Source organism: Juglans microcarpa x Juglans regia, chromosome 5D (genome assembly GCF_004785595.1).
Source record: "Juglans microcarpa x Juglans regia isolate MS1-56 chromosome 5D, Jm3101_v1.0, whole genome shotgun sequence".
Lineage (NCBI taxonomy): Eukaryota > Viridiplantae > Streptophyta > Magnoliopsida > Fagales > Juglandaceae > Juglans > Juglans microcarpa x Juglans regia.
In genome coordinates, this window is record NC_054602.1 from 2191016 (window position 1) to 2218204 (window position 27189).

The 27189-nt window shown below is 36.2% G+C and overlaps 2 protein-coding genes and 2 pseudogenes across 4 annotated transcripts; all 4 read right to left on the reverse strand.

Annotated features, from left to right (window-relative positions):
- Positions 1-35: 35 nt before the first annotated feature.
- Positions 36-10545, reverse strand: LOC121265566 (rhomboid-like protein 15). 3 transcript variants are annotated; one of them, XM_041169234.1, is made up of 15 exons: positions 10517-10545; positions 9673-9678; positions 8701-8750; positions 7307-7472; positions 6648-6951; positions 6307-6339; positions 5834-5925; positions 5651-5724; positions 2899-2993; positions 2753-2822; positions 2034-2215; positions 963-1011; positions 811-867; positions 478-552; positions 36-389 (listed from the first exon to the last, which is right to left on the reverse strand). In XM_041169234.1, the coding sequence occupies exons 3-15, from the start codon at positions 8722-8724 to the stop codon at positions 384-386; spliced, it is 1227 nt and encodes a 408-aa protein (XP_041025168.1). In that variant the 5' UTR covers positions 8725-8750; positions 9673-9678; positions 10517-10545; the 3' UTR covers positions 36-383. The 3 variants fall into 3 exon arrangements, 2 of the variants coding, with proteins under 2 accessions (XP_041025168.1, XP_041025170.1); XR_005940695.1 differs by lacking the exon at positions 36-389 and having other exon boundaries at positions 477-552; positions 963-1016; XM_041169236.1 differs by lacking the exons at positions 8701-8750; positions 9673-9678; positions 10517-10545 and adding an exon at positions 8529-8651.
- Positions 10546-16080: 5535 nt separating this feature from the next.
- LOC121264749 lies at positions 16081-16656 on the reverse strand (annotated as a pseudogene).
- A 2657-nt stretch (positions 16657-19313) lies between these two features.
- LOC121264926 (40S ribosomal protein S5-like) lies at positions 19314-21430 on the reverse strand. Its single transcript, XM_041168300.1, has 4 exons — positions 21247-21430; positions 20253-20524; positions 19737-19940; positions 19314-19574 (listed from the first exon to the last, which is right to left on the reverse strand). Exons 1-4 carry the CDS (start codon positions 21337-21339, stop codon positions 19520-19522), a joined length of 624 nt encoding a protein of 207 aa, XP_041024234.1. The 5' UTR covers positions 21340-21430; the 3' UTR covers positions 19314-19519.
- A 4873-nt stretch (positions 21431-26303) lies between these two features.
- Positions 26304-26501, reverse strand: LOC121264929 (annotated as a pseudogene).
- Between the last annotated feature and the right edge of the window lie 688 nt (positions 26502-27189).

The window sequence follows — 27189 nt, forward strand, 5'->3', positions numbered from 1 at the left end:
GAGAGAGAGAGAGAGAGACACACACACACACACACTTGAACATTGTTTTGGATTATGAAATTTCAAAAGCAAAGACCACAATAAACGAGTTTGAAGGAAAAGTAAAGATACACTTTTTAATTCGACTCCAAATGCTTCAGTTCGTCGAAACATGTTTACAAACTTTTTTTGTGGCTGCTTGTTTTTCGTTTTTTAATACTGTTTAGCATGAGTTAGTTAGTATATGTTTCCCTCGTCGGTCTCAGCCTGTATAAATGGCTACAAGAAGTGTATTGGGAAAACACAAATGCACAATCCAATCACTGATAGGACGCGGCAACCAGGCCAACGGAACTGAGCTCATGGCAGGTGTAAACGAGAAATCAAAGCTCGTTTAGCATTTTTTATCCCTGCAGATATAACATGAGCTCCCAAAATTAGAACGGGCAAGAATAATGAATACTAAGTTAATAGCCGAGATGGAACTAAAACATTAACCTGTTGGCTCATGAGAATTTCCACTGCCACATTCAGATCCCCATCAGCAGCTGCTAGTGCAACTTCTACCTGTGTCTGAAACAGCCCTATGACATTAGAATTTAGATTGCCAAGCATCTGAAATTTCACATATTTGCACAATAGGAAGCATCAAAACTAATCGCATAAGATTAGCCATGTTTGGGCAATTTGCTAACGAAAATGTGGCCACAAACTTTGTGGGTTACAATAAATCCCCCATGCTGCAAAATTTACCAAAAACTAAAAAGGAGACCAAAAAATATACTGACGAAATGGGTAATAATGAGAACAAGTAGGGTGATGCAACTTTACCCTTTCAAAGCCCATTGATACAAGTTTTTGGATTTCTTCATCGGAAGCCACTGAACCCTGTTCAATTGCCGAGTGAACAAAGAGATATTCAAAGCAGATGAGAAAGAAGAACGTTAAAACGAAAATCCAACTCATCAATTTACTAAAGAAACCTGATGGCGTGCAGGGACTAAAGCTGCTGGATTATCCGCTGCTTGCTGCCTACACTATCAAGAACAAAGAAGAGATGAACATCGACCTAAAAAATGCAAAGAACACATATTGCCAGCTCCTAGGTATTGGTCCCTAGACCTAATCCAGTAATCTAAAAGGCATTATGAAAAGTTTTTAAGTGACAGATGAAGTCAACACCTCATTTGGTAAAACATTGCAAACTGAAGGAAATCTTAATCAAATTCAAGAGCCTCGGAATTAGTAGATGAAATTTAGGATAAAACTCAATTGTAAGTGGACCTCATTCATTTCATTAGGTTTCAAAGTCACGTAAAGTAAACATAATCAACTAGGGGTGGGCAGCGGGGGCCCGCACCCTGCTACCCTGTCCGCCCCGCCCCGCAAGGAGAAAGCCTGGCAGGGGTGGGGGTTGGGATGACCCCAGCAGGGCCCCGCCCTGCCCACCGCCCCACCATATAAAAAATATATATTTTTAAATATTTATAAATAAATATTTATATAAATAAATTGTATATAAATATATACAATTTGTTGAAGACTTGAAGTTGTATTCAAGTCATTGCATTGCCTTGGCCCCTAGGCCAACCTTTATATAGAAGGTCAAGGCAATACAATAGTCATTATGGGAGGCCAAGGCAATGCAATGAAGTGAATACAACTCTAATAAGTTTAAAAACTATGTTATTATTATTAGTTTTTAAAATTTTGTTGTATATATAAATTTTAATTTACAATTTAAATTATGTGATAATTTGGGTCCAAAAATGTTTTTAATTAGAACCAGAAATAGTTTTTATGCCCAACGGGCCATGGGTAGCATTGGACTGGGTGGGGGGCAGGGCGGATGACGTGTCCGACCCCACCCTCCGGCACCGGGGCAGGGGACCTTGCCCCTGCCTCCCGGGGGCAGGGTGCGGGGTTCCAAAACCTTCCCCCGCATGGTGCGGCAAGGTGCGGGGAAGGGTCCACCCCGCCCCGCACCATGCGGGTATCACCCCTATAATCAACAACCATTTAATAAAGCGTGCTAGAAAGAATTTTTCTCATACCTTCCATCAGATAACCGTTGTCCTGTACCAGTTGCTGCCACATCCAAAGAATGATTTGGGCTGCTATTATCCAAGAGTCTAGCCTGTAGGTTTGAATCTGAATTATCAGCAGAAACTGTTTGACTTTGCACAGCTCCAAGTGTCCTTCCCCTCCCTGGAAATCTTTGATTGTCCTGAGTTGACTGCATGCAATAAAAAAATGAGCATATTACTTTGTCAAGACTGATAGAGGATTCAGATGTAAAATGGACAACTTCTTAAAAAAAAAGGTAAAGAGACAAAAACACATTGACTTGAACAGTGAATGGAACTTGACATCCACCACTGCCAATTTCATTCGGGATTAACCCTCACTCTATCTTAATTTGCAGAAATTATTTGAAATTTAGGCATAAAGGAATCAACTTTGGAAAGACAGATTGTCCATCTACTCCTTACCTATTGGCCACCACAAGTTGATGTAGATGATGATCCAAAACTAGTAATTAGTGATTTAGTAAACTTATGCAACAGAAGGGAGATTGCTCTATCCTAATAAATAAAAAATTCCTTAAAGATCAGAGCAAGAGTTTGGTCCTTTCAAAGATAAAACTCTAAATTAATTTTCAAAAGCTGAGATTAAAAAAAGTGAACCGCCATTTACATCATGAAAAGAAAATTTGCAGGAAACTTCTTGAACACTTACAAAAGAGATCCCAAAAAGGTAATTCACTCAATACCTGAGCAAATGATTCCCTTCGTGGCATCCATGAGGACCAATTTCTCCAAATATTTCCAGACAATAATCCACTGCTCCAGAAATAATATCAAGTTATGTTTCCAGTAGTTTTGTCAATAATAAGGGACTGTAAAAAGCATAAGCTACCTAGAAGTTGTATTTTGGCTCGAATGTGTAGGGATGTAGCCTGCTGAATTCCCGCCAGTGCAAAGAATAAATTTAGGTCGCCTTATGCAAGATGACTGAAAATCATATTCGAAAGATCATATTCACTAAGGTTTATCCATATTATAAATGCACAATTACATAAAAAGGTTTCCCAACATATGCAGATACCGCCATATATAGCACATCATCTTTATGCAATTACCCATACACGTTGCATAAGGCAATCTTCACAAAGAATAACTAATTGGCACTCCAAAATAGGAGAAGCTTCACCAAAAAAGCATTAAGAAGCCTGAGCAACATTATGCAAATTACAGTCCATATTACTATTTATGTGCCTCATCTAAACCATAGAATACAATTGCATAAAAATTTTGTTCTACCAACAGCCTGTCAAAAGATATTTGCTTTTTTAAAGCAACTTCTTTCAGATGATTCGCAATTATAATCTCTCAAATGAAATTATGCACCAGTGTACTTGGGCTAAGCCCATTCTTCAATTAGAATGAAGAAAATATTTTACTTCAAAAAAAAGAGAGAGAAAATTATGCACCTGTATGCAACATGTTAAAAGACTTTTTGATTGGTGCAGAAAGATCAAAATGTGTTACGTTGAGGTGCTATGTGGCAAACTGAGCAACTATAAAAGGCAAATATGCAGGCAATCTAATAAAAATTGAAAAGGAATAAACTTTATCAAGAAAAGTAAAAGATGGAACTCTACGGGTTTGAAGGCCTCAAGTGCACCAGCAAAGGGCGTTTCAACGCCATCACAAATAGGGTCGTTGAACGCCGACATCACTGTTCACGCCGGTGTCACTCAGGACATCGGTAGTTTGTTGTCTGATTGCCCTCAGTCACTAGTTACTAATGGGGTTGGTACTTTTTTCTAGGGTTCACTTTCAGTTGAAGATGGGGATTCTTCCAGGGTCTTGAGTACTTTGGAAGAAACTGACGAGCCTCTTTTAGAAGATGAAAATGGGGTAACAGAACGTAGTGCTTCCCCTACCTGCTCTATGCCTCCTGAGGGAGCAATAGGGTCAAACGTGGCACAAAAATGATCGTCAGGGGGTGGAGCACACACAAGCAATGCCCTCATTGATGGAGGAGGAACCTTTAATGGTGACAACAACAATGGACAACAACCATATAGTTGTTGCGAAGATTCGGGATTTGAATGCAGGATATGGTGGGGAGGAAATTATGGATTTGTCGTTGGTGCCTTGTGAGGAGGAATGTCTAGGGTCCGGAGTGCAGTTGGGTACTGTGTCTCGAGATAATGTTGTTTCCCTGGTTTCTCTTCCTCTGATAGACAATATACCGGGTTCACCATCGGATTGGGTTCTGCATAAGGTTAACAAGATTCAGCATATCGTGGGGCTCTCACATGGAGGATGTGAAGATCAATTTAAAGCACTACTCACTGCGATTGAGGCGAACCACTCGCTTGAAACCAAATCAAAGTTTTAAGAAAAGTATGGAGTTAAAGCGTTTTTCTTGGGCAGTCAACTATGACGCTAAGGGTGGTAGCTCAAGTCGAGGGAAGACTAAAATGAGGGCATTATGAAGACGTTCTCAAAGAGGGAGTTTTGGGTGGAGTATTAGTCTTACAGGAAACAAGGGGTTGGGGTTGGGGTTGAGGATGTGTGTTTTATTCCAATTCGGGCTTGGTGTATTTTGGGTAGTTTTTCACAAGCTTTTTGGGTCATTAGGAGCTCTCTGGTATAGGCTAGGTGTTTTCTTGTATACATCCAGTGTACTTGGTTACTCCTATTGATATATATAATATTTTTACTTATAAAAAAAAAAGTAAAAAATGGAACTAGCTATAAATTTTACATCTAACAGCTTCAATTTCTTTTATTTTGTACTAGCTGGCACTAAAATATTATATTACCGCTTTAAATAAAATAGACCATGAGCTCTAGTCCTCTCTGTCTGCACATTTGCTCAGGGGGAGTGAATCTATTCCCTCCCTCCTACTAGAGTGGAGGAAGAATACGGTTTACATGGCTTTCAGGACTAAGCCCCGCTCCCCTACCCCCCACCCCCGATGGGAGCAAATGAAGCCTAATTTATAGTTCCCATGGAAGTAGAGGCATCCTTCTCTCCCTCCACTTTTTTTTTTTTTTTCTATTTTTCAAAACAACGTTTTTTCTGAACTTAAGGCTATACACACCTATCCTCCATCTAGCAATTTTAACAATTATTTCGAGGAGCTAAAGATGGTGACCAGCTAGATATAGCCATACCATATTTCTCTAAGTAACATGGTACACACCCCAGCCCAGACCAAATGCCTAGAGCTTTAGTAAGGGAATGGACTTGAAACTCTAGTGGTCAAGTTGGTCCATCAGAGCATCATCCACGAGTAATTTAATTTTTCCAAGACCGTACTCTCCCTATACACTCACGGGAAGAAGGAATGGACTCCTAGGTCTCTCCCTGTAGTCCTTAAAAGATGTTAAAGTATCAAACACTGTAGGAATGGGAAAGGACAACTTGGGCGGAAAAAATGCAAAGGTGCATTGAAAGATAGATAAATCCAAGCTTGATGGCATAAAGATAAATGATGTGGGTTTATCATCCCCACCCCACCTCCCACACAAAGTTCCATGTCCATTGACAGCAGCCTCAAACTCGTCTATACTAAAGTTAAGAAAGTAAGCATAAGATTTTACTTCTCCCATAGTGTCTATGTGATCACAGGAGCTTTCATAAAGATACTTACAAGCCAAGAAGAGGCCTCAATGGCAGAATAAAAAGATGGTCCAGGCATTAAGAAGTTGAATAAGCCATAAGTATCTGAAATTAAAGACACCATTTTTAGAATTTCCAGAGTTGCTTACATAAAATGGTGGAATAGGAAGGGGATGAGAGGGAGAGAGAGATCTCAAACAAGGAAGAGACTCACATGCAAATCCAGACAAAATTCCACATAGGTGTCCAAGTAATGAGACATTTGTCATCAGAAGCTGGAACACGATCAGCAAGATCCATGGATACCTGGAACATATAATTCAAATATTCATGTCCCATTTCAATACATTACTTTCTATAAGAAACTAATAAAATATTAGTACAACAAAATAAGAGGACACCCCAATAGAAATTGCCAAGGAAGTACATTCAATACATTATATAAGGATAATATTTTTGAATAATGCTAGATACAGTCGTGGAGTGTAAAAGCAACGCGCATATTTTATAAAAAGAGTGGGGTCCACTATTAAAAAATTAAGTTTTTTTTATGTAGGTCTCGTATTTACTTATTTTTTTCAAAAAGATTGTGCGATACTTGAGCGCTCCACGACTGCAAATATCATTTCTCAATATTTTTTGATGTCATCATATAAAAAAGATACTAAACTCCAGATAAGCACTTACCACTTGGCGGGCACATTAAAGAGTCCAAAGATACTGTCAAACAACAACAAACAGTTGTAAATAAGAATACCCCACAAATGGGTGAAATTAAAAGAAACAACGCTATGTCTAATGAATGAAAATAATATTGAGTCAACAGAATTCATGGTGCAAAATGAATTTCAAAATATAGTTCTCCCTTTTTTTTTTTTTTGTGATAGGTAAATTCTCTCAGATTCATGAAATAAAGAATCTGGAAAATGATGAAATAATTGAAGAGATTAAATTTTTTTTATCAGTAATTGAAGAGCTTAAAAGTAATCATCACATATGTTTCTAAATTAAGCATCAGACTGACCAACCTCCTTGATTGGACTCCACTCAAACTTGTTTCGATCACAATCATAGAGAATAAGATTCCTGAGAAGCCTATAGAACACTCATTCATGAGAAACAGATAAGGGTGAAAAGGATTATGTGCCACCACTAGTGCAATGAGAAGATGAAAAATAGCATTGCTTGTAGCCAATAGAATGATCATGTACAACAAGCGGACAGATCCCGTGATTCTCTCCAATTCAGAACCCAAAGGAACCAACGCCATCATGTTGAACAGAACATGAAGTAGTGAACCATGAAAAAAGATGGAGGTATAAATCCTGTAAACTGTAAGAAACAAAAAGAGTAAGGTCAGTTCCCATAAGCCTGAGACAACTCACTTTCAGAAGACAAGGGATAAACCATAAAAGATACAGAAACGGAATAAGAAAAATATATAGTCTTTTTCATTGACAGCCAACAAATAATTATTATAAAAAAAGTCAACAATGATCAGTGATTTAATTGAAATAATCTGAATTCAAATGTACCAGCAATGCTTTGAAATATTTTTTATTAATAAGAACATAATTCTTTTAAAACAAGTCATACCCATTTTTTTTTTTTTTTTGATAGATAATCAAGAAATTTTATTCATAGAAGTAGGCAAAGCCCACAGTATACCCAATCTGCCAGAATGTACCTTGGAACTGTGATAAAACAGCTGAGGGCGAGAAGCATATTTCAAAAAAGGAGTCATATCCAACTAAGAGGCAGACCAGGTATATAATCCCACAAGCGACCACCACAGAAGAAGTAAGGAATGGAATGCCATCCCACCACTGGCCCACCCTAGTAGGCAATCCTGCCTGTACACCACAACACAAAACCAGTGTGAATTTAATAACTCGAGCTAAAGAAAAATTTATTCCGACCAATAAACCGCATATCCATTCAAAGCTGATGTGAAAGTGGCATTGTCAGAATTGAGGGGACAAGGATGGACCTTTATTTAGAAAAGGGGAAAAACTGGAGGAAGGGAGATAAGCACCATCTTTACACCATTAGGAATGTGAAATGAGGAGTCAAAATAATGATCAAGCTTTTTAGCACCAGTTCAAGGTAAGAGACGAAGAATGACCATGCTTTTTTATTTCTAGGGATATTCTAACATCATTCTAAAACCCACTTCTAAATTCAAACAAGTGTCTTATTTAATCATCATCAAACCACAAGTAATTTATATGAAAACACAGACGTCTTCTTTTCTGTAACAATCAATATCACTGAAAACATCTAGAGGGTGCTACTAGACACAACACCAGAAGGAAACTGCAAATGCTTGTTTCAACTTTCTACCTTCATGGAAGTTTTCCTGAAGTTACATACGAATCTACTATAGCACTATAGCACTTATAAACTACTCATGAAGACACTTAAACAGAGAATAAAAGATGCCATTACTAGGAACTAGAAGTCAGTCATCACCAGAAAATATTTTCGTGCACATCCATGTCCAAGCCACTAAAAACCCACCCAAAATTACTTAAATGTATGGCCCGAGAAAGGCTAATTTCCCCAATGCCTAAGAATGTGTACTGAAGAAACTTCGTTGCCTGAAGCAACTACCAAAAACAAATACTCCTAACTAAAATGAAAAAGATTAAGTAACAGCCTAAACTAAAATTAAATTAGGGTTTCCAATAGAATCCATAATTCCTGCTAAATTTCAGAAATCCCAAACCTGATCCAACACACATAATTCGAATTGGAAAATAAAGTATCTATAACTTTCTTCTAATTACTCAGGGAACAAATTCAAACAAAATTATGTATGATTCCCACTTTTTGGTTGCCAAAAAAGAGAGTCAGTCCAACTAAGCCCAAATGCGGCAATTTACGTAGTCTCAAGTACAAACTTTTACCAAAAACATTCGGGAGAAAAATCACGATTTTGTTTTCATTTCCCAGGTTTTCTCAGCAACCAAACAGAGCTAAGATTGAAGTTAGGGGCCCCCACGCATCAGCAACAATATGCTTCACTGAAAGTAGGAACCAAAATAAGTACTGCAAATGAAGTAGTGGATCAGCGGTTACCTCCGTAACAATGTTGGGTCTCATTTTCGGTGAATTTCTTCTCTCTGGGACTGACTTTGTTTGAAAATTGTTGCTCGGAGTGCCCAGCCGGCCAGCATATGCATTATGCCCCCAAGTTCTCGAAAGTCCAAAACCGAGCCCGGGTTACTTCCAGATAACAGATCGGGTGGGTAAAACTCCAACTTGTTTGATTTGTGGATCATGGAAATAACCTATTGGGCTCATGGGCTCTGACTGAAAAATATTTCATTTGACTGGATCCAACCGAGATGCTACCATGGTCGGTCCATGGGTTGCTTTAAAATGGGACCGGATTAGTGCTACGTGCAATCAATTTGCGAGGAATTGCGGGATCTTACCCTGCAAGACTATAAAAATTACGTTTTGATGTTTAACTGAATTAAGTTAAATTGAATTCAATTGAAATGATAAAATATTATTAAAATATTATTTTATAATATTATTATTATTTTAAAATTTAAAAAATTTAAATTATTTATTATATTTTATATTAAAATTTAAAAAAATTGTAATGATGAATTGAGTAACCAAACAAAATAAAAATCGACCATATCCATCTTTTACATTTTGTAAACCATCCATATTTATATTTTCGAAAGGATTGACGAAGCGGACGTGGGAAAAAAGCAATAGACTTGACAAATATTGTTGATTAAAATATATAATTCATTTAACCTGATTAATATAATTTAACATAAAAGTAAAGATATATATATTTATTAATAACCACAATATCTTAAAAAATATATACCACCATTTTTCAAATTTTGATATATAATAAAATCAATATTACAAAATATACAATAAAAAATATAAGCATAAATCTAAAATTACAATCTCAACAATAAAAACAATAAAAATATAAGCATATTGAAAAATACCAATATTACAACTTAACAATAATAAAATTTTAATTTTGAAATAAATTCTAAACGGATCAAAATAGGATGATTTCGGGTTAAGCAAGTTAACCCGTTTATAAATTGTGTATTAACGGGTCAACTCATTTTGACCCAAACCCATTAACATCAAATTCAAATCTGCTAATTTCATATTGTGTTCGTGTTGATTTCACAAGTTGTGTCACGTATTGCCACCTTTAGTCACACTGCGTATTGTTGCCCGACATTCACTTTCATAGCTAAACAGGTCCTGATTATCCCTCTGGCAGTGGTTATCAAGCAAGGACCTCTTCAATCAACCCGTCAATGAATCTGCAGTCAAAACTTGATCCGTCTCAAATTATTTTAGCTCGGAGTCATTTTGCATTAAACTATTGAAACTTTACTGATGGATTATCAGAATTTGTGTTCATAAATATGTTTGACGACGAAAAAGGGAAAAAATAAAATAAAATATGGAAAACTGCCAGTAAGCCTATGTGATTTATATATACGGAATGTCATGTAGTAGTGGCCATGGAATGTTCAGGTTCAGCATTTTCAGATAATCTACAGATGCCATGGGAATAAAATGAACAAGGCATCTGTTAATGAACATATGTTAAATATAATAGTATAGCTCTTTTCTGACTTACATATTACTATACACTAGCATATGGTATTTTCATTGGTTGAACGTTCCCAACTTTAAGCAGTGGCCTGGGCACAAGTAACAGTAATAAAAGACGCAGAAGCAATGAAAAAATACCACAATATATGCCGAACTTTACTCAAAACTCAATCTTCATTTTCAGTCCATTGGCAATAAATAATGAGAATCTTGTTGGAGGAGAAAAACAGATATTTTCTTCTAGAGGAAAGAGATGAGAGACTATTTTTGAAATTTCTCTAATTGAATTACTTCTCAAGTGGCTTACTTTGTGCCCATGTATATATGGGTATTTATAGACTTGTAGATTCACCTAGCATTTACTCTAATACATGAACTTCCCTAATACACGAACACCCAAGTACATGAATACCCCAAATACATGAATCACTTCTTTCAAAATGAACCTTCACTCTAGTTCATGAATCTACCAAAAGACACAACTCTTCATCTAACATTTACTAAATTAAGTTTATTATTCAACATTCGCCTTTAAACTTAATTCTTGGTAACTCTGAGCAACTTGTGCAACTTGTTCAAAGAATCATACTTGAGAGACTTCATAAAAATAACTATGAGTCTTCACAAATTTGACTTATACTTCATTCTTGACAATGCATTCTCGAAAAAAATGAAATCTTGTATCACTATGTTTGCTTCTATCATGAAAGACCGGATTTTTCGCCAATGCAAGTGTCGATTTGTTATCAACAAAAATCTTTGTGGCTTCTTCTTGTAGCATGAGTAGCTCCTTCAATAATCTTTTCAACCAAATTGCATGACAAAAACAAGATGTCCCAACAACATATTCAGCTTCACATGTGGAAAGCGTCACAATTTATTGCTTCTTAGAACTCCAAGTAAATGCCGTATTTCTCAAATAAAACACAAAACCGGTAGTGTTCTTCCAGTCATCCAAGTCTTCGGCCCAATCACTATCACTATACCCCACAAGCTTAAATTCATTAGAAAATGAACAAAGAAGGCCATAATCAATAGTACATTTCAGATAACGTAAATTTCTCTTAGCTGCTTTAAAATGCATTGTGCTTGGTGACTATATATCGGCTAGCAAGTCCAACTCCATAAAATATATCGGGTCTTGTGCAAGTCAAGTATCTCAAACTTCCAACAAGACTCTTGAACATTGTGGGGTCTACCTTCTCTCTGTCTTCATGCTTGGACAATTTCGCTCCACATTCAACTAGGGTGCTTATAGATTGACAATCTTCCGTCTTGAACCTTTTTAGAATTTCCCTTGCAAAATCTTCTTGAGAGATAAAAATTTCATCCTCCATTTGTTTGATCTCAATGCCAAGATAATAAGATATGATACCAATATCGGTCATTTCAAATTCTCTCGTCATAGCTTTTTTAAATTTTCCAAACATGGTTGAATTGCTTTCAGTAAAAATTAAATCATCAACATATATGCAAACAAGTAAAATGTCTCTATTTTCACGCACCATAGAGAGCATATTCATGCAGGCATTTGGTGAATCCATTCTCCTGAAAATATTTGTCAGTTCGACTATTCCATGCCCTTGGCGCTTGTTTTAAGCCGTACAAGGCTTTCTTTAACTTCAGCACTTTATCTTCTTGCCTTTTGACCACATAACCCATAGATTACTCTACATAAACTTCTTCCTCAAGGATTCCATTCAAGAAAGTCGATTTGACATCCATCTGATAAATCCTCGACTTATTTTGAGCTGTAAGAGAAATAATCATTCAGATCGTCTCTAATCGTACAACAGGGGCAAAGACTTCTCCATAATCAATACCAGGACGTTGGCTATACTCCTTGGCCACTAATCTCATCTTGAATCTTTCTACTTCTCTCTCGGTATTCTTCTTTACTTTGAAAATCCACTTCACACCAATGGGCTTTTGTCCCTCTGGTAAAGTTGCAAATTCCCAAGTATCATTCTTCTTGATTGATTTGATCTCTTCATCCATGGCAATTCTCACATTTTTTCTTGTACTGCTTCTTCAAAACCTATTGGTTCACAATCGGTAAAGTGACAAAAAAAGAGTTAGATCGTCACTTAAATTCTCTGTTACCTTATAAAGATCTTGGAAACTTCTCATTCGGGATTGCCTTTCACTAGAACTTCCTTCATAAGAAGATGATGAATGAATACTAGGAATTGTTGGTGATTGAGGAGGTGTCGTGAGTTCTTGTACATCATTTCATTGATCTTCATCTTCAGGGGAGGGAAAGAAATCATATCTTTCATTTTCCTTTTCACTCCAATCCCACGAACCTTCTTCGTCAAATTTCACACTTTACTAAAGATCATCTTCTTAGTGCTTGGATTATAAAGCTTGTAGCCTTTGGATCTTTGATCATAGCCGATGAAGATGTGCTTCTTGCTTTTATCATCAAGCTTGGATTTTTCTTGATCGGACACATGCACATGGCCAATACTTCCAAAAACTCTCAAATGGAAAACACTGGGCTTTCTTCCACTCCATGCTTCTTGGGGAGTTGAGTTCTCTACACTTTTTGTAGGACAACGGTTTGATAAGTAAACAGCACAATCAACCGCTTCCGCCCAAAACTCTTTAAGCATCATCTTCGTCTTTAACATGCTTCGAGCAATATTGAGAATCGTTCTGTTCTTTCTTTCAACCACCCCGTTTTGTTAAGGTGATCTTGGATCCATCAAAGCCCAACGAATCCCATATGCTTCACAAAATTCATTAAATTCATTAGATGTAAACTCACCCCCTCTATATGATCTCAAAGCCTTAATCTCATAGCCACTTTGTTTTTCAACAAGTGCTTTGAATTTTTTAAAAGCATCAAACACTTTAGATTTTTTTTTTCAAAAAATATACCCACATTTTTCTACTAAAGTCATCAATAAAGAAGAGAAAGTATCGATTTGTACCAAATGAAGAAGGCTTGATAGGTCCACAAACATCGATATCAACAAGTTGGAGCGGCTCACTTGCTCTTTTAAATGATTCTTTTGGAAAGCTCTTCCGGAATTGTTTGCCAACAAGACACCCTTCGCAAAGTTGATCGGATTGATCAATAGGTGGCAAGCCTTTAACCATCTTCTTTTGAGCCAACAACTTCAATCCACCAAAATTCACATGCCCAAGCCTCAAATGCCAAAACCAAGGCGTATCTTTAAACAAGCTTTGAGGCACTTAGCTACATCAGTTTGAATATCAAGCAAAAACATCATGTTGCTTGTCATGGACACTAACAATAAAATTCTTCTTCTCATCTCTTAGAAAAAGACTACAATTTTTCATTTCAATCTCGTAATCTTTTTCCAAGAGTTGCCCCAAACTCAAAATGTTGTTTTTCATATTTGGAACATAATAAACATTTGGCATAAATTGATGGCTTCCATTTTTTAACCGAATTAGAATCGTATCTCTCCCTTTGATGGGAACTTTTGACAAATCTCTGAAAGTGACATTCTCGCTCACTGATTCGTCAAGCTTCACAAACTTGCTTTTGTCTCCACACGTATGATTTTTTTTTTTTATAAGTAATAAATTATTTCATTGATAAAGAAAGTAGGCATAGCTCAGGTACACTGGAAGTATACATGTGAATACACCTATTTAAGAACTAGAAACAGTTACGAGGAAATCATGGAAGCTGAGGCCATTCAAATCTAGAGCAATGGCCCACAAAAACAAAGTCTTCCAGAAAAAATTCCTAAACTCTTCCATGGAGCACTCATGATCCTCAAAAAGCCTCTCGTTTCTTTCACACCAAATACACCAAAACATACAAATGGGAGTCATCTTCCACACAGCCTTGATCTGTGGTGTTCCAGTGATCCCTCTCCAGCTTGCTAACAGTTCCACCACCCTACCCGGCATTACCCAAGCTATTCCCATTTTGCTGAAGAAATAACTCCAAATATCTCGAGTAAAATCACACGTATGATTGCTTGCAGCATTATCAAGATACCACAAATTCGATTTGCTAGTTTCTTCTCCTTTGTAGGCTAGTAGCAAAGTGGGCTCCACTTCCTCATTTTTAATGTGATTCGCCTTCTCTTCAGCATTGTTAGGAGAACTCCAGCACTCCGAAGCATAGTGGTCATACTTTTGACAGTTGTAGCATTTGATTTTGGACTTGTCATATTGTCGCCCATTCTGCCTTGAGTAATTTCCTCTGCCACGACCTTTTGAGGATTGACCTCTCTCTTCATGGTTGGCATTTTGATTGTTTTGTCCGCATCTTCCTCGTCCTCGTCCTCATCCTCTTCTTCCTCTTCCTTGTCCACATCTGCGTCCTCTTCCTCGTTGACTTTTATCATGCTCTCATTGCTTCTCTTTTACAGAGAGCGCTGTGGCGAGAACCTGCTCAATAGGTTCTTCATTCTTTTTCTTGAATCTCTCTTGTTGGGCTTGGAGAGATCTCATGAGTTGATCAACTATCATCGTCTCCAAGTCTTTTGACTCTTCGATAGCCACCACAATATAATCGAACTTTGAATGCAACAAGCGAAGAATCTTCTCAACCACCCGGACATCCTCCAGCTTTTCTCCATATCTACCCATTTGATTCACAATGGCCAACAATTTTGAAAAGTAATCCACAATCATCTCAGATTGTTGCATGCGAAGGACTTCGAACTCACCTCGTAACGCTTGGAGATGCACCTTCTTCATTTTATCAACTTCTTGATAGGAGTTTTGTAAGATCTCCCATGCTTGCTTGGAAGTAGTGGTATTGGCCACTTTCTCGAATATTGCTTCATCCAATCATTGATGGATGAGCGTAAGAGCTTTTTGGTCCTTATTCCGCAACCTTTGCAGAGCCTCCTTTTGATTAAGACTCAACGAAGTTTCATCTCTAGGCTCCTCATAGCCTTTCTCTACGATCTCCCAAGCATATTGAGATCCAAGCAAAGCCATCATTTGAATGCACTAATTCTCATAATTCTCATTTGTCAAATGCGAAAATTGAAATGGAAACGACGAGTTGACCATCTTCAAGATTTAGAAAGTTGTAACGTCGATACCAGTTTGTTGGAGGAGAAAAACTGATATTCTATTCTAGAGGGAAGAGATGAGAGACTATTTTTGAAATTTCTCTAACTGAATTACTTATCAAGTGGCTTACTTTGTGCCAATGTATACATAGGTATTTATAGGCTTGTAGATTCACCTAGCATTTATTCTAATACATAAACTTCCCTAGTACACGAACACCCAAGTATATGAATACCCCAAATACATAAATCACTTCTTTCAAAATGAATTTTCACTCTAGTTCATGAATCTACCAAAAGACACAACTCTGCAAACACAACATGTCTTTTACCCGATTGCATTGCTGCTACATGTTTTGTAATCGCCGCTTTCCTCCTTGGGCTCCAAAAGTCTCATTGTTTCTCCATTTCCAAATGAAGCATCCCCTACCATCTCACTAAGTGCAGCCAAGCTTGATTTACTATCTTTTATATAATTCAACAGTCTGTCATAAAGATCTGCAGAGACAATATCCTTATCCCTAAGTAATGCAATAAATTCCTTTGCTCCCTCCCTCCATGTCTCCTTTGCATTCGAAGCACTCCAGACAGGTAGCCAAGCTTTCCTTACTTGGCTTCCACCACGACTCACGGACCAGAATTGCTTCCTTCATTGCTTCGACTCCCTTTTTGGTTTGATCAATCTGAATGTATCCTGTTGCCAAATAATAGTAAGTCCATACATTAGGCTTCAGTCCTTTCACCATTACCCGGTTTACAAGGGCTTCGGCCTTTTCCAGAATTCCTTTTTTCCAAAAAGCATCATCAGGTGGTTGGGAATCCTGATATCATGGGTTTATTTTCTAGATTCCCACTCATTATATATCTTCTCAGCACCCTCAATGTCATCAAACTTCAACAGTTAGCTTATGATACTCCTTTATCCGGTATTGTATATTACCTCATTCTTCTTGTAAACCTCCCAGAGTCTTACCGCTTCATATTTCTTACCTATAGCCGCGTATTGTGTGAGAAGGTAGTCAAATGCTAAACCCCTCTTTTTGGCAGTTATTAGTCTCTCAGATTTCGTTTGCATTGCCGAAGCCTTTTCCAAAAGCCCAGCTTTTGTGTATGCATTTGCTGCAATAGCATAAACAGTCCAATTCAAAATACCAATAGGACTGGATTTTATCCTTCGTAGAATCTTGTAGATTCCCTCAAAGTCGGAAGCAGCTGCACAGGCACTGAGCCTAATACCAAATGAAAATTTGTCAAATGGGATGCCCTTTTCTTCCATTTCGTGCACCAGAGTATCCAGCTTCTCGTGATTTCTACTATGATCATAGAGATTAAGCAAAACATTGTAAGACACTGTTGTCCTATCCAACCCCAAATCTCTCATTTTTTGCATAATAGCTTCTGCCTTCTCCATATGTTTAACATGGGCATAGCAGTTGAGAAAAGCACCATAAACCTCAAGAGCTCTTAACTTTATGGCACATTACTGACATAATTCTCAGCTTGTTCTATCCCATGAACTTTTGCAATCCGATATAGTCAGATGGCAATATCACGGGATGAAAGGTCAAAGTACCATTTTCAGTCATCCACATAGATACCTATTAATAAAAATAGCTAATATGACAATCAGGAGTATTAGTTTTTATATAATAAGAAAAACAATTTCTTCACTTATAAAAAATAGAGTAATGCTAGAAACAGTCGTGGATATGCAAGCGCCGAGCAATCCTTTTGAAAAAGAGTCTGGTCCACTATTAAAAAATTAATTTTTTATCATGTGGGTCTCGTATTTACTCACTTTTTTTAAAAGGATTGCGTAGCGCTTGCGCATTCCATGACTGCAAATATAATTTCTCTAAAAAATATTATGATAACTATCTTCAGAATACTCATCGGGAAAAAAGAAAAGATAACTTTCTTCACAATAATTGCACAGGTATTCTTGGATATTCAGGACCCGTAACATGACATTAATTTAGAAATTATCTCAACCTTTTCATTCATCCCGAAGAAGGATTAAGTTATTTTGAATCCTAGTAGGACATGCATAACAAGCCGTTAATGCTATTAGGAGGCACTCAAATTCTGGTTGTTATGAGCTCTCAGCAGAAACATGCAGGGACTATTCTGTCATGTTTTGCATGCTTGTTATGAGCTCTCAACAACCTTTTCATTCATCCCGAAGAAGGATTTAGCTATTTTGAATCCTAGTAAGGCATGCACAACAAGCCGCTAATGCTATTTGGAGGCACTCAGATTCTACATGTTATGAGCTCTCAGCAAAAACATGCAGGGACTGTTCTGTACATATCTCCGATATTTCACTCACACATGCATCAGTACCACAATCGCTGAGAGGCAATTCTTGCTTACTAAATTAAAAGGACTATATGTATGGGCGTTTGAATCGGGACAAACACCTAATCCCACAAGACCAAACTCGTCACTAGTACTTATAAGCAGTACCATAAGGAGCTCACAGCAACGCCTCAACATGGTAGCCTTTTCCAACTCATCCAAGAACTAATGCGCACATAGTGGTCAGACCTGCAAAGGTTTCTTTCAGGTATTTCCATCATGCAGCCAAGCAATTATCTCACTCCATCGTAAAATCAAAGTGTCACTCTCAAGTCTCAAAACGTGATTTTAACAACACAAATATACTTATCTGAATAAAGAAAAGAAACCATTTGAGATTCTGCGTTTCACATATTCTGATTCACAGAAAAGGAAAAGCGCAATTTGGAGGAAGGGATACCTCGAGGGCGTGGGAATATCGTTTGTAGTGTCTGAGCTGCTTGACAATAGTGAGGAGGGGTTCCTGCTGACGGTTCTGCCTTCTTTGATCCATTGATCGAGCATCGGGACGATCGAGATCCTAGTTTACTTATATATATATATATATATATATATATATATATATATATATATATATATAAGAAAAAAAAAGATCCTAGGATCTCCAACGGGCGAAATCCGACGATAGAGTGTTCAGCGAGGGATTCTTGCACAAGGTTCGCATTGGAATCTTTCGATCAAGCATCATAAAGAGAGAGAGAGAGAGAGAGAGAGAGAGAGGACGCAGAGGGTTTAAGTTACGAAGGTGAGGGTGAAATGTTTTTAAGGGTATCATTACTCTTAATAGCAATATCAACGTTGTATCGGGAGGGGTTCAAACTTTCTAACATGAATGAGTAAGCCAAACTATTAATTTATCAATCAGCACGTTAAGGACGAAGCTCAAAAATAACTGCCTCTGAAAAGATATTGGAAAATTCCCTATTCGATAATCTAGTTGTTGGAATTGGAAGAGATCCAAAAAAAAAAACTTTATTTACAATTATTTTTACGTACTCATTTCCGCACTTCACTAATATGATTAGTTGCATCACTTTTTTTTTAATATAAAATAATTATTTTGACCAATCACATCAATGTAATACACAAAAAAAATGTAAAAACTGTCCTTAACAAAGCTCATCCATAAATCCCACCAAGAAATTCCCTTTCCTCATTTTGCAAGTCACTTTCTTTCAATTTTGGAATTGAAGTTTGCAGATCTATCAGGATCATAAATTTTAAACAAAAAAAAAAAATCAAACAAAAGTTGAGTCATTTTATATATGACTTCATTTTACATAAAGTTGCTTCAATATTTTTTTCATTTTTCTACAATATTATGACCAATTTCTTTCTTCCCGACAGCATCTTCCTGAATCTGAGCCCCATAATTGCAGAGTCCTCAAGTTACTGTTGATGCCATTAGACAGAGAGTTGATCGATTTCTGCATACTGGAATACCGTCACCCCCGTCCTTGTCCACACCACACGCATGTCTATTAAGTATCTCACCAATACCATGAAAACTGCAATTTACGGGTGCATGTGAAGAATCTATGAAGATGAGGTTATTTAAAAACTGCCGAGTTTGTCAAAATGTTTTGTGTTATGACAGTCGGCCTAAAGAATGGGCATGACATACCCCCGTGTAGATGGGGCATAAGATTGTTGATGGTGATGCCTTCCAAATGAACAGCATAATTTTGTGAAATTGAAAGGCGATCGCACTCAACAACAAAAGTAAACATTTCTCACTTGAAAGCTTACTCAATATCCATAAATTAGATATAAACTCAAAACAAACATAAAGCAAATCCTCGTTCCCCCAAAAAAACACCAACCACCATGTTCAAGACTTCTACAGATAATTTAAGTACTAAAAATAACGAGCCCAAACCCCTCGTCAACGGTATAGAAATCTCTAATCTGATCCCTCAACGATTTGCCTTGGCAACTCTCTCGATCTCATCCTTCTTCTTTATGGCGTAGCTGTACAAACAAAGGAAAAATTCATTTGCATAATGATGTAAAAAAGCATGAAAGCACAAATGTGACAAATCAGGGAGAGAATGAAAAGAGGTTCTGCGTAATGAAGAGTCAACAAATAAACCAAAGCACGGGAAGTTTTCAATTAACTAAGCTCTTATTTACCTGTTGGAGGAACCCTTGGCAGCATTAATAAGTTCATCTGCCAAGCATTCGGCAATGGTCTTAATATTGCGGAATGCAGATTCCCGAGCTCCAGTGGTGATGAGATAAATAGCCTGATTTACGCGGCGCAGGGGGGAAATATCGACAGCCTGACGCCTAACAACTCCAGCAGAGCCAATACGGGTTGCATCTTCACGGGGTCCACTGCAGTAGAATACATATTCAGAGGATTATGTAACTAGGAAATTCGTAGAACTTTAAAAACACTAAATTGAATTACTGGCAGGGAGCCTAAACCAATCACTAAATTGCACAAGCATTGCATCAGTACATGTCATATTATTAAACTGCAACTCCCTCTTGCATTTTCTGCATCCCCCCTCCCCCAAAAAAAACTTCTTACAATTAAAATTGTCCATTAGTAAATGCAAAAGTTGAAGGACACAGATTAAGCATACATTGAACCTCCAAATTTTTCTCCCTAGAAGGAAAAAGAATTGTACTCGTTTAGCATACCTGTTGACAACAGCATCAACAATAACTTGAATGGGGTTCAGATCAGTCAGCAAATGAATAATTTCCATTGCATGTTTAATAATCCTGACAGCCATGAGTTTCTTTCCATTGTTCCTACCGTGCATCATCAGAGAGTTTGTAAGCCTCTCAACTATTGGACACTGGGCCTTCCGAAAACGCTTGACTGAGTATCTTCCAGCAGTGTGAGGAACATAGGTAGCATGCTTGGCAGGTACAACTCCCACATAATCGACAAGTGAAATGTCACTGACCTAAATGGGTAAAATTTTTAAAGCAAGCATGTCAAAGCAAAATCACAACAGTGCAGGTGGGGATAACTTCTAACAAGTGCAACTGAAAAAATCATGCATAAGAAAAAAAAAAAAAAAAAAAGGGGACAACAAGTGAGTTACATAAACATATCATGGTAACCAAGCTACACAACACAACATATAGAGTCAAACTAAAGAAACGTGGCTTCTAAGCACAAACCAAGCAGCGATAGGACACCTCAACAAGAAGCACAGAAATTTAACCAATTCATCAAAGAGAATTATAATCGACCTAAAGTCATCGGTTATTAAAGAAAAGAAAATATTTCGTTTATCACTCAAAACCGAACAGAAAATATTTACAGCCAACAGTAGAATCCCACCATGATGGATGTAATCCCCAAAAGAATATATAGATAGATATATATATCTACATATAAACCCCCTAAAATTACTCGAAAGAAAAAAAAAAACTAAACACGAATAACTAAGCCAGTTAAGTAAACGCTCGTGAAAAAGAAATAAATCTGTGTCAAATGTCACACCACATATCCCAGTTCACGATTACAACCAATATCCGTTCTGCACTTATACAGGTTTTATTTTGCCCTAATGGTGATTTTATGTTCTTAAAAAAACCAAACAGATGTTACAGAGCGTAAAATCCTAAAGTTGAAATCCCAAAAGCTAAAGATTTGGAGGATTTGGACAGAGATGGGAACCTGAACGTCATCAAAGCTCCAGCGGTTGAAGAGCTTAACATCGTGGTGAGCCTGCACCGGATCCGGAGGGATCCCAATCTCAACGTCTGCCATGGCTTTACGTGCTCAGATAGAGAGTGAAAACCTAGATATGGAGGCGCTGTATCGCGCGGGGCGGGGATGAGGAGTATAATGCCCTAGCTTTTAATTCAATTTATATTTACGGGGTATCCGTAGGGCTAATGGCAGCGATTAATCTAGTGCGGAAATGACCATCGTACCACTATGGACGCTAGTGTTGTTTTTAGTCCGAATTGTCTTCAAAACCATCTCATTTTATCTCATTTAGTCTTATCTCATCTCATCTTATCATTATAAATTTTATAAATTTTTACATAAAATATAATAAACAATTCAACATTTTTAAATCCTAAAATAATAATAATATTAAAAAAAATATTCTAATAATATTTTATTTAACTTTTAACTTTCATTTAAAATTATCTCATTTCATCTCACTATCCAAACCACACCTTATTTATAAAGAAAAAGCTACTCTTCCCGCTAGGGGCTACAACTAGGTTTTTTATTTAATTATGAAGTAAATATTTTTTAATAATATTGTGAATTTTTTATAAAAAAAAATATATGTAAAAAAAGTGAAAAAAAAAAAATGAACTAGAGGGAGCCCCAGTGGGAGCTTCCTGAGGTGGCTGTGGAACCACCCTATATATAATGGAAAAGAGTAATACTGATACAAGTATTAAATAGATCAATTTTATATAAATTTTTTGTAAAATAATAGGCAGACACTATCATTTATATTAACTTTTTTTTTCTTTAGATTTGTGTTTATTTATTTTTTTTGTACTGTATTTTTTATTTTTTAAATGCATAAAAAATACTTTAAAAATAGAAACAAAAAAAAAATTATATTGTTAATGCAATTTTGGGTGGATTCAGGATTTTACATCTAAAAAATCATTGTGCAACATTATCATCTGATTTGATATTTTCTTTTACTTATTAGATTAATTCCTATTTTTAGAATTAACAATTTCGAGGATTGATAAATAACTTCACCAAAAAATGGATATAGTATTTTCCATTTTAGTAATATATATTTTTTCCTTTTGATTTATTATATTAGAGACTGTATTTTTTACATGTAAAATCCTGAATCCAATAACCCCTTCCACTAAAAATATAAAAAGTTAATAATAATAACAACAGTCACTCTTCGAAACAGACAATCCATTCTTGGAAGTTTACCAGCCTCTAATAAGAAATTATCACGTCAGAATTTCATAAAATAAGTTAATGAGACTCATCATATGTGATAAAATCCACATGTGAAAGAAAGAAAAAGAAAAAAACATATTGAACAGCCGTGAGCTCATAGCAAAACTCTCCAAACTACCGCACGACAGCAAGTTCCATCGCCGCCACTAACGGACAACGATGTTGTCACACCAACTTCCATCACTGCACAACACTACACCATTTGTACAGCTACCAAGTTCTATTGGATTCAGAATAACCATCGCCCTCGTCTTCTCCATTTCTATTTTCTTTAGCTTTGATTTCACAGTGAGAAATTTAGACACACCCAAATCACTTGGACAACCGTTTTGAATAAACCCAATGACCCATATCACCTGGAGGAGGGGATGTCATTTCTGCCAATATAATATCATTGTTCACTCTCTTCACAAATCAAAACACAAAAAACCAGCCACCCAATAATAAATCTCAAGCAATCGCCCACAACAAATCCATGAATTTCATTTTTTTTAGCTTAATTTATTTGTGAGAGAGAGAGAGAGATTATAGACAAAAAATCGAGGTTAAAGAGAATGATTATTTCCATTTTTAACCGATCGATTATTTCTATTTTTATTTGATCTGATCTTTTTATTTCCATTGGGAGGGTTTGCATGATTTTATGTTTTGGGAGGGGGGCTTCATCTGGTTGGTTTCGAGATAGGGGAATGGTCACTATAGTGGAGTTGAAATGGGAGTTATAGCCTATAATGCAGTTATAGTAAAGCTGAAATGGGAGATCTACGTGTCATTTATTTATTGAATGGCTGTTATTAGGGAGATAACAAACTGACCGGCCATAAGTTTATCTCTAATAACAATAACAACAACAACAATAATAATAAAAGATGGGTGTGAAGAATTGGGAGCAGCCGAGTGTAAATAGAAATATTCTTTTATGCTAATAAATTTGCAAACTTCTCATCAATAATGTGTTGAATTCGTCAATAATTCAATTTGTGTGCTCTTGATTTTTGTTAATAACATTTAAAAGGTATAGAAAAATTTTATTCATCATCCCACACATTACACACTATATTTTTTTTTATTTTTTCTCTTGTCAAATGTGTGGTATATAGATGATGAGTAGAATAATTCAATTAATTTAAGAAAAATAAAACCAACAAAAATTAAAAAAAATAAAAATTTTAAAAAATAAAAAAATATGGTGAGTAATGTATAAAAATGATGAGTAACAAAACTCGTATAGCAAATGAGCAAAGGGCGGGACAATAACCACATTTGGTTTGAGTTATTTTAATTACAAGCATAATGCAACACATCACACAAGTAAATCACTTCTTATGTGATGCATTATAAGGTCAAACTACCAAGGTTTTTCTTTTTTTATAAGCACACGTAAGAAGTGTAAAAGATACTAAAGGCATATGAGAAGTGAGTTACAAATGTAAGTCAATATGTTTATACTTTCAATTCTGCTAGCACAAGTGCGGAGGTGCTATGTACGACGCATTTTGGCACGTCAATGTTTATATTTAAAAAAAAAAATAGCAAGGAGAGTTGCCACGCAAATACCAACTTTCTCTCGCTTTCTCTCCAGTTTTCTTGCTAGGAAAATTCTCTTTCAAACCACAGTTTCTTTTTCTCTTGTAGTACTAGAATCTGTATCTCTAGAAAATGAAGAAACCAGGATTCTTTGCTGCCTCAATGTCCGCAGCAGAAGCTGCAGCCCTTCGTCTTCTTCTTCTTCCTCCTCTAACTGTACTCAACAGGTAAAGCTTAATCTTATTTCTGAGGTTTCTTCTTCCTTCCTATCACTCATTGATTCTGAGTTGGGTTTCTTCAATTTTATTTGTTCTTCTAGGGTTCTTGCTTATTTGGCTTCCAAGAAAATCAGGGCCTGGCAAATTGAGGGTTGGCTTATTTTTCTGATTTCACACTAAAGCCTATGGCTCCATATAATACCCAACTTTTTTCTTTTCAATTTTCTTTCCTTTGCTTTCTTGACGACCAAAGAATATGATTTTCATCTAGTTTTTTTCCCTCTTGTTATAGATCTTTCTCTTACAGATACTGATTGTAATAGTAAATGTAAAACAAGAACAAGCTATGGAATAAGGATGAAATACTTCATAAATTCCAGTCTGATGTAGATACAAATGGGCATTCGAGGAGCTCACTACTCATACCTCCAAAGGAAAATACTCCAAACAACTACCAGATTCCAAATGCCCAGACAATTCCCCCTCAGCTCCCCCTATATTCCTCACAGGGATAACTAACAAGACTAATAACTAGATGACACGTGGAAAGTAAATAACAACTTCAGAATTAAAATGGCTACAAGGAATTGAAATGCAAATGTCCCAGGGCGTGAAACGATGTGTTGCAACTTAGGTTCATATCATTCATCCACAAACGACATCGTTACAGTTGGGTTCATAACACCTTTCATTTCTATTTAATTTATGCGCCATTTATTTGTCTTCTCTAATCGCAAGACAAATTTTGTTCTTTATTCTACACTTATTTTTTAGGAGGCTGAAATAAAACAAAACTAAGAAAATCAAAGGTCATCTTCGACTGAGAAATTTACTCCGAGGTTTGATGGTCTAAGATTCATCGAAACCCTCTGCCCATAGATAAGCTTGTTCCTCAAGTTTCTTCCTTTCGAGAGGGGGTTAGATTGAAAAATTTATACTGATTGAGTTTCTCCAAACCTTCGAGTCTCACGTTTCCATGGTCACAATACTTCTATCTCCCATTGTCTTTTACTCTTCAGAAAAGGCAATTATGAGGTAATTTTTAACTTTTTTTCCCTGGTTTTAATTTGAGTAAATGATTTCACGTTTAGATTCAGGGTTGATAGGAATTCATCTTATCTCATCATTATAATTTTTTTAAAATTTTCACACAAAATATAATAAACAATTCAAAAATTTTCAAATACTAAAATAATAATAATATTAAAAATTAATATTCTAACTATATTTTATTCAACTTTCATCTCAACTTATCTTCAAACCTCACCTAACTGTAATTTTTTAGTTGTAGTGCCACTTATTTTTGGGTCTAATATGCAACTTCCCTTTTTTGTTTTTGCTTTAGAGGGAAAGTACAGATTTTTCACATTTCACTGTCCGCAATTTTCTTTTTACCCATCCAGTTAAATGCCATATAGGTTGTTGTGGACGAGGCCCACCCTTTATGACTGAGTTTAGAGTTTTTCTCGTACTTTAAACAGTAATCCCGACCTGGTTAAGGTCAAAATTTTGTTACACATGCCTCAACAACAGTCACCACTCACACGTATGTTATTGCAATATAACCCATTCTAAAACTTGCTTTTCGATGAGTAATTTTAACGCTGAAAGAAATACGTTTTCATAAGTAGAACTAGAAGGACGACTACATTTCAATCTGAGTTTAACAAAAAATCTTAAAGTTATACCCAAGTTATGCCTCAAGGAGTACTAGACTCGTAAATGCAAAATCAAACCAAGTGTTAAAAGGGTAGCAAATTTAGGACTGGTTTATATTTAGAGATGAGATGAGATGATTTTAGATGAAAGATGAAAGTTGAAGAAAATATTGTTAGAATATTATTATTATTTTCGAATTTGAAAAAATTAAATTGAAATTTGAAAAAATTAAATTATTTATTATATTTTGTGTATAAATTTGAAAAAATTATAATGATGAGATAATATGAAACACTTTCTGAATTTAAACAAGGCCTTAAACATCAACCTTAAAATTCCCCACTGATAGTGCCATTGACTAACTACAACATATCATTGCAATCTTCTAGCTTCTCTTTCTGACTCAACTAAGGTAAGAATGTCGCATTCCCTCATTGGTCCCTTGACATTCCTCATAATGAATCGGTTCTGATCGTCCAGAAACTTGACTCTCACCTGAGTTACCTAACCTCTTGATCTAGTTCGACCCATTACTTTCACCACAACAACATGCTTCACTTGAGATTCCATCTTGCACAGATAGAAAATAAAATCAGGAAATATAATTTTAATAATAAAATAAGCATGAAAACATAGGCATCTTTGCAAATTTATTCTTGAGAAAAAAATGTTTCTTTTGGGGGGAAGGGGTGGGACTGCAAATATAGCCATTCTAGGACCAAAAGTGTGCAAGTTCACAAAAGCTTGGAAATCTAACCTAAAACCAGCTGCAATTAGTCCAAGATGAATGGCAACAACCCATGGCTATCCATACCATAATCTTAGTTTTCCACAAGTGTCATAATATATATATATTTTTTTTATTGACACCGGGTGTTCAAGAACAGTATCTCGACTAATCCTCAGGATGCACAGGCTCTCGACAAGGAGTTTCCAACAAGTTAATTTAAGATAAAAATATCCCAGTCCGATGACTCCTAAAGATTGTTTGCATACAAGAAAATTTGAACCTTCGACCTGGGAGAGCATACCCCCAAGCCCAATGCCTTTACCACTTGAGCTAACCCCTAAGGATTCATAAGCATCATAAAGTTACTTAGCCTAAACAAACTGATACCCCAGAATAGACTAATATGCGGTGCAAAATACATTGTTATTGGCTCTCTCATCAATATAGGAATTTAAGAAGATAAACAGTAAAAAATTAAGCAAACAATTCTATTTTGGGCTTTCTATCGTGCCATTTTAATGACTAATG